Source organism: Montipora capricornis, chromosome 11 (assembly GCF_036669925.1).
Source record: "Montipora capricornis isolate CH-2021 chromosome 11, ASM3666992v2, whole genome shotgun sequence".
Taxonomy (NCBI): Eukaryota; Metazoa; Cnidaria; class Anthozoa; order Scleractinia; family Acroporidae; genus Montipora; species Montipora capricornis.
This window is the reverse complement of record NC_090893.1, coordinates 14,979,964-14,992,463: the sequence shown is the minus strand read 5'-3', so window position 1 is coordinate 14,992,463 and position 12,500 is coordinate 14,979,964. Positions and strand designations below refer to the sequence as shown.

Genomic DNA, 12,500 nt, shown 5'->3' with positions numbered 1-12,500 from the left:
TCGACATCGTCCGATGTCATCGTCAGGCAATGAATTTTAATCGGATGAAGCATAACTTATAGTACAAGAACAATAGAACAATAGACTAATATATACAATAGTACGCTAACAATAAATGTGAAATCTAAGTAAATAGTTTTGTCCTGACTTTACTTAGATTTCACATTTAATGTTAGCGTACTATTGTATATATTATTCTATTGTTCTATTGTTCTTGTACTATAAGTTATGCTTCATCCGATTAAAATTCATTGCCTGACGATGACATCGGACGATGTCGAAACGTTGTCAAAATGCATCTAGTTGCGTTTGTCTTTTTAATCAATTTTTATCACAAGATCTAGACTTATTAATATTCAGAAATCTTCATTAAATTTGAGCAAAAACTATTTTGACCATTGTTGTAAAGCTCAATTGACATTTAGCTACATTTGTAGAGATTGTTTTTACTATTAAATTGTCATTGAATTGTCGTCAAAGCAAATCGTTGAGATTCCATAACCTTGTTTTGAAATAACGGAAGTTAAGAATTGTCAATATTGAGGTTGGTTCGTGGGATGATGACAGGTGAAACGCGTACGTGCCTTGATTCCTTCTTTTATAACCTATAAATCTGATGCAACACGCTGACTCTCTTTAAAGAGCGTCTTGCATCACGTACGCGTTTTACCTGTCGAAGCGCTATTCTAGCCATGGCTGTCTTAGTAAGTCGTTGTTGCTGCGGCTTTGGCCTCAATTCTGGAGTTTTGTTCCTCGCCATGTTGAGTGCGGTGAGTAAACTGATCTTCGCATGAGTTTTTTTGGGAAGAATTTTTTCGTCCTCTGTTTAACTCGGCTCAACGCAAAGCTTGGGCATTGCAATTGGTACCTCGTGCTTGACGAGCTACAGTTAAACTTAAATCGTGTATGGGTACTTGAGAATCATGGGGGAAAAGTTTTTTTTTTTTTTATTGGGACTGGTAGTAGTAGTAGTAGTAGTAGTAGTAGTAGTACTAGTAGTAGTAGTAGTAGTAGTAGTAGTAGTAGTAGTAGTAGTAGTAGTAGTAGTAGTGGTAGTGTTAGTGGTAGTGGTAGTGGTAGTGGTGGTGGTGGTGGTGGTGGTGGTGGTGGTAGTGGTAGTGGTAGTGGTAGTGGCAGTGGTAGTGGTAGTGGTAGTAGTAGTAGTAATAGTAGTAGTAGTAGTAGTAGTACTAGTAGTAGTGGTAGTGGTAGTGGTAGTGGTAGTGGTAGTGGTGGTGGTGGTGGTGGTGGTAGTGGTAGTGGTAGTAGTAGTAGTAATAGTAGTAGTAGTAGTAGTACTAGTAGTAGTGGTAGTGGTAGTGGTAGTGGTAGTGGTAGTGGTAGTGGTAGTAGTAGTAGTAGTAGTAGTAGTAGTGGTAGTAGTAGTAGTAATAGTAGTAGTAGTGGTAGTGGTAGTGGTAGTGGTAGTGGTGGTGGTGGTGGTGGTGGTGGTGGTGGTAGTGGTAGTGGTAGTGGTAGTGGTAGTGGTAGTGGTAGTGGTAGTGGTAGTGGTAGTGGTAGTGGTAGTGGTAGTAGTAGTAGTAGTAGTAGTAGTAGTGGTAGTGGTAGAAGTAGTGAATGAAACAGATGCATCTCTTTCAAGTGCGAAAGAGTGAAATGATCCTTGCGTTTATCTGAACAATTTAAGCAGTTGTCGCTTTTTGTAGACACCTGAAAAAAATCCGATGACGGTGCAATGCTCTACCAACTGTCAAGCTATGAAGCTACTCGGTTGGGAGCAGGTCAATTTCATGGGCCGATGTGTTCCTCTGAAAGGACTTGATGAATGAAATACAACTGCTCACAACCCTTAATTTCTTACGGTATCCGACTAACTCTGAAAACAGTCTACTGGCTAAGGCAGAAATTAACCTCAAATGAGAAGAGAAGTCAACTTGCTCTCAAAACTGTGCTTACCACAGGGGTAACCGAACGAGAATATAGCTCAAAACCACTTAAACATATCATTGTTAAATGTATTTTAGTATTTAATCGGTAGATATAGGCATGTTTTAACCTCTAAAAATTTTTCACCTGTTCGGATTTCCCAGCTGAAAGTCTAGTGATCCGAAAATTATAGGGATCAAAACTTACCTATTCGAAAATTTCAGCCAGAAAAAAGGCTCCCGAAAATTCTAGGTGACCTTTTTAGGGTAAAAATCCGTTAAAAATGGGCATTTATACCATTTTTCAGATGTCCAAAAATCCTAGGAGAGGCAGGCAAGCAAGAAATTTTACAACAAATGTTCCGAAAATTCTCGATCTCAAAACGTCTTCCGAACAGATATTTTCCGAAAATTGACGTTGGGTGCCCCTGTTACCAATCTATTGAAAAGGTTTGGGAAATGAAGAGTGTTCTACCAATTGCGGTATGGTTGGCTAAATGGCGCAAATTTTAATAAATGAAAGTTGCTTCCAAAATCAACAGGCAACCTCCAGTTCAACATTTTTCTCTTTTCATCATCATCATGATTTCTCTTTGCGCCAGTAGGCGCATAAGGCCGTCACGCGCTTTGTCCAATACTCTCTGTTTCGCGCCGCTGCCTTGGCCACATTCCAACTCTTCCACCCTGCTTTGTCTCTCTCCTTCTCGACCGTCCTTCTCCAAGTGGTCCTTGGTCTCCCTCTCGCCCTTCGACCCTCCGGCGTCCAACCCAAAGCTGTGAGACAATCATTCTCATCTTCTCTCCTAAGTACGTGGCCCAGCCAGTTCCACCTTCTCCGTCTTATCTCGCAGCTTATGTTGTTGATTTCTGCCATTTCCACTACTCTGTTGTTTGATATTCTTTGCTGCCATCTGATTCTCAATATCCGTCTCAGGCATTGGCACTGGAAACTGTTCAGTCTTCGTTCATCAGCCTTTGTGATCTTCCAAGTTTCGCAACCATATAACAGGACTGGTCGAACTAAGGTCTGGAATAGGCGTATCTTTGTTCCTCTTCCTATTCCTCTGGCTGCCCATACCTTCCCTAGCCTCTGAAACACACCACGGGCCTTCTGCAGCCTGTCCCTAATGTCTCTACTGCCTCCACCTTCTTTGTCCACGGTAGCTCCCAGGTATGGGAACTCCCCAACATCCTCCACTTCCTCGCCATTCACCGCAATCCTCTCCCTGTTGCTGGCATACTCCGTCCTTAGTGTTTTACACTTTCTCACATTTAGTTTAAGGCCCACTCTGGCTGCTTCCTCTGTCAGTCTCCCAGTCTTCTCATGCAAGTCATTTAACTTGGATGACAGCAAGGCGATGTCGTCTGCAAATTCTAAATCCTCCAGCACTGTTGTGAAATTCCATCGTATCCCTCTTCTCTTATCTGCTGTTGTCCTTTTCATGATCCAATCCAGGGGCAGTAAGAACAAGAATCGTGACATCACACATTTCTGCTTAACACCGGACTTGATCTTGAACCAGTCTGATGTTTCACTTCCATCAATGACTGCGCACTCGAAGCCCTCATAAACGCCTGCAATCATTCTCACTATCTTGCTTGGTATGCCCTAACTCCCCAAGATATTCCATAAGCTTTCTCTGTGTATCGAATCAAAGGCTTTCTCAAAGTCCACAAAGTGTATGTATAGGCCTACCCTCCACTCATTTGCCTGCTCTCTTCTCTTTTGGTCAACAATAAATATTCGTCCAAATTCAATGGCAAATACAATAGCCAACACTTAAAACACCCCTAATACAACACCAAAAGTAAGTCAAATCAACGACAACGAATCACCTCAAAACCATCAGGCAATATCAATATCAACTTCAACGACAAAATAGGCAGTTGATATTATTTTGAACGCTGAATTGGAGGTGAATGATGGATATGAAAAAGCATTCTCAAACCTCTATAGAAGGGTTTCGAAATAAAATAAAAAATAAAAAAACCTTTGCCCTAAAGTTTGACTCTTTTATTTGCTCAAAATCTAAGACTTGCTGTTACAAATGTCTTAAAAACAAGCTCCATTCAGGCCATCCTGTTCTCTTGCCAGCATGCCGGAATTTTTCGGTTCCAACCTTCCCCGAGCATAGCCAATCGCCCGTCCTCAAATTGTCAAACCGCCTATTTTGTTGTTGAAGTTGATATTGACATTGGGATAGACTTTCACACACCGGACTAAAATGGCGGAGGACAAAAGAACCATTGTTATTCTAATTAGGCCTTGCTAACAGGGTATTGTTATGTTCGCTTTGTTCTTTTGTTTCATGGACATTAATTATTTCGGATCCAGTATATGAAAGACCAGTCCGATATTGCAATGTTGGTTTGAGGTGATTGGTTGCCGTTGATTTCACTTACTTTTGTTGTTGGATTAGGCCTGTTTTAAGTGTTGGTTATTGTGTTAGTCGTTGCATTTGGACGAATTTTATGGTTGACCGAGAGAAAACATGTTGAACTGCAGGTTGAGTGTTGATTTTAGAAGCAATTTTGATTTCGTGAATTTTGCACCATTACGCCAATCATAAATGCGTTTCCCCACCTGTTTCGATATCAACATGTTTTCTCCTTATTGCGTAGGTGGAGCTTCTTGCTTCAGTAGTTAGTCTTCCTGTTGTTGTGCATCGGGAAAGTGTACACAACTGCTCACAACTTTAAATTACTTACAATATCCGACCAATACGGAAAATCCTCTATGTAAGACCGGAAGTAACCTCTCTAAAAGGTTTGGGAAGTGAAGAGTGTTGTACCATCACAGGTGGCCCAAGCTCTGTGTTGTGTTTTAGTCGATACAAATCAGAAGGCTTAAGTTGCGCTTGTTTGTCTGTTGTCTCTTTCTGATCGTTCATTAATGTGCACTGCGGAGTATGTCTGAGAAATTGAAAAACCAAACGAGGCAAGAAATATACTGCTGGTGACCAAAAATTATATGGTTATGTAAATAAGCAAGAGCCTATTACCTGTAGCTTCCTTCTATATTCTACGCTTGAGTCAACTCTTTCCCATATCTTTTTTTTTTTTTGAACGCAATAAGGGGCTGACCATAGGACTCTTATGATTAAAAATGATTGCCTATTATGAAAGCACACTCTACCCCCCCCCCCCCCCCCCAAATCCTTCCCTACCTGCGAGCTGCTGCTAAAAATAGAAAGACACGGGAAAGGGTAGACTCCGAGTCCGAGTGGGTAATATGGAAGATGGGGGCTCCGGGTAATGGACCCCTGAAATAAGATAATTTAACCTGATAAAGAATTTAGGCCCCGTACAAAAGGGGCGTTGGCATCTGTTGGCCAACAACTCCCAACATTGCCAACATTGTTGTGTGTTGGTGAGAATTTGAAACTGGTCAAACTTTTGCCTAACAACTTACATTTCTTTTGTTTCGTGATCGCCGATGCGTAGCGCAACAATGTTGGAACTGTTTGCACAGCTCTTCCAGTAATAAGAAGAATAAAAGCAAGGTGAGACACGCTAACACCAACCCGGTGTGGCCAACATATCACGCATGCGCTCAACCATTTCACCCGGTCAATTAGAAGCCACATGTACGGCATGTATGGCATGTGAAGCTGCCACTTAAAGGGGTGCTAAACACACCCGCCTGGTATGTTAGCTACGCCATGCTGATGAGGCCCAAAAGGCCGAAACAGCTGTCCATGGCTGCTAATTGACCAGGTGAAATGTTTGAGTGCATGCGTGATGCGTTGGCCACACCGGGTTGGTGTTAGTTTTATTGTTGCTTCCAGTAATGTTTGGGCCACGCAAGTGCATTATGTATGATCTTCTTGGATATAGAAACGCATTGCATTGACATCTGGAAAACAAGATGACAGCCGACTTGTTTGCTATGATGTCATTCGTCGGTTGGGTAATCCTAGTTATGGTTTTAGTTTGCTAAAACACATGCACGCAGCAAACATTCAGCGCATGATATTTCTGTTTTTCTTTCACTATAGGACCCGATTATCACTTCATTGCATGGTATTTCTATAATTTATATTTTTCAGGACACACATCACGGGAAAAAGTCTGGAAATCTCATAGCAACAGCAATCGAGTTTATTTATAATTCCACATGCCTGTGGTTCTGTACCCTCCTCTGCCATGAAATCAAGACCCGGAGCCTACAACTCTACTGTGTTCGTGTAACGGCGTTTTCACAGACCGATTTATTTTTGGATTGAATTTCTCGCGAATGAGACTCCCACAGGAGCCCGATGACCAATTACAAGAAATTAAGCTGACGTCATAGGGTCACCGAACCGGAACTGCCTTTGTTTTTTGACCTAATTCGCGGGAAGGGCTAATCTAAAAATAAACCTACTTGTGAAAACGCCGTTTCACAGACGCTGTGTGGAAGTTGCACGCTCCAGATGGGCTCCTGCCTCTGCCCACAACTGGGTTTTGGCTTCCTCACTACCTCACTGCCTATCGTCAGCCTTGAGAGAACTCTCTTCAAAATCGTTTGCATAAAAAAAAGAAAACAAAAACAAAACAAATAGATGGAATTGGGGACGAGCAAGCCTCTTGAATTGATGAATTCCAATCGTACACTGAGTGAGCCTCAACTAACATTCCCTAGCATATGTCGTCTTGTAGCATGCACAACAAAAGTTGATGAACAAAACCTTGGCTTAAGTTTACGAAAGGGAACAGACGTCCATCTTTTGACAGACAACATACAAGTTCACTGCTGGCTTCCCATTCGTTCAGTTAAAATACTTTATCCACGAGTTGGCCTATGGCGTCCTTTGATTTTATATCTTTTTCATTTTGCACTTTCTTCTTATAATAGGCTGGTGGAGGATATGAGATCTATTCATCATTCAGCAGCGCAAGTGCACTTACACTTTCCCGGGAGGACTTTGTCTCTTTAAAGTATTACGACGGTAAATGGAATAGTAATCCTTAAAAAAAAAAAAACAAAACAAACAAACAAACAAGTTAGTTAAACTAGTTAATAGTGCGAAAGAGAAGTTTTCAATTGCGAATGTCACAAATTAACAAAGTTATTTCTCAAACAACTCTCATGCACCAACGCACGAAAACAGTGCTACGATCCCCTCAGTAATCGAAGACGTTACATGCAACTTGATCATGCGCGCTTGCCAATCGGGCTTGCAGAGTTTTGCCTTAGCTTGTCATTGGTTGAAGGGTTTGAATAGCGAGAGAATAGGCCTTTTTCGATATATTAAAATTCAGCTGGATGGCGAGGTAGTGAGGACAAATACAATAGAAAGTGGATGATATGTAAATATTTTTCACATTAATTCCAACGTTTTTCTATTGTTTTTGTCCCCACTGCCTCGCTATCAAGCTGAATATTTAATATTTCGAAAATGGCTTCTTTGAGCCAATTTAACTTCTTGTGTTTTTGTTATGACAAGCAAATTTATGGAACCTTTGTTCATTTAATATTTTTACAACAACGTAATTTTTTTTCCAAAATTTAAACCTCGAAACCCTTTAGAAGGATTACTAAAACGTGTTTCTTGAGCATCTGATGCTGCTAAAGAAAGGCAAATAAGGAGTTTAAGAATAAGTGGTTTTCACGTGACGTCATCGTCGCCATGTTGGTGCATATAGACGAAAACAAAAGATCTCTAATTAGCTCTTTTTGTTCGTCCACCAGCAATTGTACATTGCAGCATTGTTATCCGTGTCTCTAGTAAAGACAACGCCACCAAACAATAACACCATTGGTTGAAAGGGGGCCGGAAAATGCAGCACGTGCGGCAGGCATTTCAGGGCTTTTTTTTTTCGCGGCATTCAGCTTTAAGGCCTTACCAAACGCTTGCAACATTACAACGCAACACCTTGCAACATTGTTGGGCACAACATGTTGCACAGTTTTGGGCACGCGGTTGCGATATGTTGCAACATATTGGATGATGTTGTATCAAATTTGAAAACGGTCAAAATTTTCCTGCAACATAAGGGCCGATTTACACGGTACGACTTTGTCGCATGCGACAACGGCTTACGACAGGCCCACGACATGATTTTCGATTGTTGTGTACGTCAGAAAAAATGTCGTAGCATTTTAAAACATGTTTTAAAACGCTGCGACAATCGTAAGTCATGTCGTAGACCTGTCGTGAGCTTGTCGCATGCGACAAAATCGTATCGTGTAAATCGGCCCTTAGAGAGTTAACGCGCGTTCTTGAGACACAGACACCGGAAGACAAGTGCCTCCCAGATTTTTATACTTATCATCTCTAATGGGGAAAAGATACTTAGCAATGTAAATGTGGTTGTGTTAAGACAAGTTAAAAAGGGAAAACAGCTCACTTCCAGTTGCCGTTTGCATGTCAATAATGCGCATGCTTACACTCCCTAAAAAGACGACACCGACAGCTAGACCAACACAATAAAACAAGCATATGATTGGCTAAAATAGGAAATTAATCGTGTTGCTCCTGCAGCAAGGATTTGGACACATCTTTGTGCGGTACTCTGCAAAACAAGGAAGTGAAATCACGAAATTTGAGGACAGCGCGAGCAAGCAAAAAAATTGCAATTTTTTGCATACTACAAATCTATGATAGTTAAGCTTTCGATTCATGCTAATTAGGCTAGTATACGACTTGTGTTTCCTATCTTTTGGCCTTGTAAAGTTTGCCCTCTGACACCAATCCTACCAATTTATTTTTAGGATACTTCGCCCACGTTGTACGAAGTCATATTTTGAGGTGACGTTTTTGTCGATCTCGCGGTCGTAGATCGTAAAGTCCCGAAAGAGAAAGACCTTATTGTTGCACTAGGGCATGCGCGCTAGGTCCACTTCTTGCGCGCCAGGGGCCTGAGGCACAAAAACGTCGACATGTTGCGTTGAAAATGTTACGAGCGTTTGGTCAGGCCTTAACAAGGACGCGAAATCACCAAGACTGTGGTTATGACCACAACTTGATCGGGCAAAAGAAATCTTTCAGTTCATTGTCTATTATTACCGCTCATACCGATTCATTTTAGGATACCGGCCTCGCTAACATTGTACGTCGTGTAGTTAAAAAGGTGGAGTTAGGGTTAAAATGATTGCGAGTGCAATTAAGTAAATAAGCACGAGCACATTTTTTCAAAGATCTGCTGCTAACACGCAAGAAATGAGCTCATATCAAATGAATTTGTTCCATTTTTGGCAAAACGCAAATTTTAGTCCGATGTTTACCGTTTGCCGTAAACGTGATAATTACTGTTTTTGCTCCTTAAACCTCTAATTTTGTTTGTTTGTTTGTTTGTTTTTTCGTTAACGTCGTTCAGGATTTAGCAGGGGCACCCAGCGAAAATCTTCGGCGAAATATGTGTTCGGGAGAGTCAGGCTGTTTAAAGAATTTCGGTTCTACGTTGCCAAAGAGCTATAGATTTCTTTACTAACACATCATCTAAAAGTTTGGCAACCAAAGAAAAGTAGTCCCTCATGTTTTCGGAAGGGATATTTTTTCCAAATTTTTGGCTCTTTAAAAGGTCACCTGGCACTTTCGGACGAACAAATGGTTCGCTGGGAAGTTCTACGAAGGCCACGCCTTTAGCTCGAAATGTTTGAAGCAAAGATATCATTTCCTAAAATTTTCGGACACTTTGATTTTCAGCTAAGATTTCCGAACAGATCCAATTCTCCTAGCTGATAAAAACTTCTCTTTATACAGTCTTTACACATTACAAGGAGCCTAAAAATGTCTCTCGAGAGGCTTTTGAGTTAAATTTGCCGCTGGGTGCACTTGTTTTAGCTCCCCAATGAAAAACTTTTGTTACGAACGAGTAGCTAGAGTTTTTCCCTCCTCTCTCTACAGCCTCTTCGATATCATCGACAAGTGTTTTCTTCGAATCTTAAATATTTGCTTTTCTTTTCTTTTCTTCTAGTTGTTATCAACTTGCTCAAAACTAACGGAGTTTTCAATATTATTGTGGTTTTGACAAGCTTATTACTAATTGGAGCCTGCAACTGGGTAAGCTCCTTTCAATTTACTCCTTACGCTAAAATCCCTTTAATTAACAGCGATCAAGCATTTTGTTTCAATTGTTTTATGCACGCAGGACTTTTTCCCAAGACCAGTCAAAAAGTTAAGTCCTGGTTACATTTTTCAATGTCACTTTGTTCTAACGGTTACTCCTGGCCTGGTGACTGAAGTATATTAACAAATTAGTATTTATTCATGTTTCAAGTACTTTAAAATTAGAGGTAATTATAATTTTCATATCAGGTCTCCTATTTTTTTGAATTACTTATGACTATGTAATGTAATTATGATAATGTATTAGTTAATCTTCGGGACTAGTCATTTGCATGATGTTCGTTAAATTCTTCTTCTTCTTTAAGTTACACCTTTGTAACCTCAGATATCATGCTCGGTTTTTTAAATCAATGTAGATAATCATCCTCACTAGCCTCGTTTGCACGAACAAAGTTCAAAAGAACTTTTGCTCCAAAGTGAGGCTAGTGAGGATGATTAGCACGAAGACAAACGAATAATTTATTGGTCGCCATTTACGAATACGGTCTAGAGTAAGCCAGAGGCTCCACACTGGGGGCGAATATATACATGTAATAGCATTCCTATAATCTCAATTGGGTATTTATGTGTAAAAAATGAGAAAAAAAAAAAATCTTTTTTTGTGTGTGTGTGTGATAAATACATCTTCATACCACTTTTTCAGAAAAATCGCTTCTTGGTCTTGCCATATCTTGCCTGGCATGTGATTCTCCTCGTTTACAACCTGGGAGTGACGATTTTCTATATAATTATATGGAAGGGGGTATGTATTTTAGCTTCTGGACTAAATAACGTTGAATATTACCTTTAAGTCGGATTCCACAAGAGGAAATGCAATTGTTCGTTCAGCCATGATACCCGAAATTTGTTCCGAACCAAGAAGGCCGCGAATAACGAATTCAGCATAATGCATAATCAGTGTGCACCAGAGGTGCACGAAGATAGTTGCCAACGTTTATGAAAATAGTTTGTTACTAAGACTGTCACATTTTCGAACTGCGAGGGGAAGTCAAATAATTCCTGTGTCTCTCGTGACTTAAAGAAATGCGACGGCTGTAGACGACGGAGATGACTGAATACAGTTTTGTTTACTAGTTAGCGCATCCCCGATACTGCGCTGTTGAAGAAACCTTCAAGATGGCCTTTGTTTTCTTTCTTTGACTGCGTGTAGCTTATCCTAATCATGCAGTTTTGTTCTTTTCAGTTCGCTGTTACTGGAATAGTCATTTTCAATCCTATTACCTGGGTTTTTTCGGTAAGTGCACGACTCAACGATCGTATTTGATGATGGAAGACCTTGCAACGTTTGCCTTTTTGTAAATCCAGTCAGATATATACCTACTAATATGCTGGGACAACTTAGCTCTTTGAGAAGCAGAACAAAATTATTGCTTTTCACACCTATGATTCCAGCAGCTAGGAACAAACTTTAACCCTCCCAGCCTCAACAATGCCACTTAGAGATTTTAGTCGTGTCTAACGCTATACTATATTTTACTCGTTACTGCCCCAATCGCTTAAAAACAGGCTGAGACAGTTTGCACATATTTGAGTGCTCAACAGGACTAGATCGAGAATACAAGAAGTACAATGTTTTATCAACCGAAGATTTGCCTAGGCACTTTATTACTATTCTTCGCAGTAACTGCAAAAAATCAGGAACTGATTTTTTTCTCACTAAAGATCAGGGACTAACTGTCTCCAATGTAGTCACGCAGTACGATCAGTTTTTTGATTTCACTTATCTTGTTTGGCGCTTTTTTATTGCATCTTACAGGTTTATTTTCTCATCGTGGTGTACTCGTTCCACGAAGCCCTTCGTGAGGACCCATCTGGTAAATCCGCGGGATATAGTTCCCCAAATCGCCCGGTAAGGACTAAAAAGAGCGGTTGGTAATCACGTGTAAATATAATTTGGCCATTTTATATTTAACTACTGCCTACTGCGCTTGGCTTAACTAAAAAATCCACTTCCCATTCATAAATAAAGAGTAAATAATTGATTCTCTGAAGGCTCCCCCTCGAGGCTTTTAGGAACAAAGACGGCCTTGCATACGGCTGGCGCGCCTGAAATTTGAATTCACCAGTCAGGATTCAGCAGGCGAGAAAAACTTTAGTGTCGTGACTTCAATAAAAGTTTACAGGAATAGCATTGAAATAAGGCCTTTTATCTCACTGGAGATGGCATTAAATATTCAGGAAAAGGAGCTTACAATTTCCAAAACCATATCAGACTGTAAAGAGTGAAAAAATATGAAACATTTTGTGTTCCAAGCTTGCAGTTTGGCGTCAAAAATGGGTCAACGGCTTCCGGCATGGCGACTCGCTCGTAGTTCGTGAAGTGTCCTCAGATAGGGTAATAGTTGTGTTATTTTGAGCAAAATATGCTGTTCTCCGTCAATTAAGCCCGGTATTCTCAGCTTAACTATTACAAGGGGCCAAGGCAACTTAAGCATTGCCTTTATTTTTGTTAGCTTTGAAGAAAAAAGCTATTCTCGTTTCGTTTCGGTAGGAAAGCTAAGTTTTGACTGCCGCTCGCACTGCAGGGGCAGTCGTCGTATGCAAGCGGTGATGCAATGAA

At 40.6% G+C, this 12,500-nt stretch overlaps 1 protein-coding gene across 3 annotated transcripts in view; it reads left to right on the top strand.

The window, feature by feature from the left end:
* Positions 1 to 12,500, top strand: part of LOC138024952 (uncharacterized) — a 17,447-nt gene that overhangs the window by 3,622 nt on the left and 1,325 nt on the right. Inside the window, exons 3-8 of one of the 3 annotated variants that reach the window (XM_068872151.1) lie at positions 5,331 to 5,389; positions 6,724 to 6,817; positions 9,789 to 9,874; positions 10,584 to 10,682; positions 11,124 to 11,174; positions 11,697 to 11,789. In XM_068872151.1, the coding sequence (XP_068728252.1) occupies positions 5,331 to 5,389; positions 6,724 to 6,817; positions 9,789 to 9,874; positions 10,584 to 10,682; positions 11,124 to 11,174; positions 11,697 to 11,789 (482 nt within the window). Of the gene's footprint in view, positions 1 to 550; positions 771 to 5,330; positions 5,390 to 6,723; positions 6,818 to 9,788; positions 9,875 to 10,583; positions 10,683 to 11,123; positions 11,175 to 11,696; positions 11,790 to 12,500 lie in introns of those variants that run through there. The other 2 variants (XM_068872152.1, XM_068872153.1) reach the window with 2 other exon arrangements.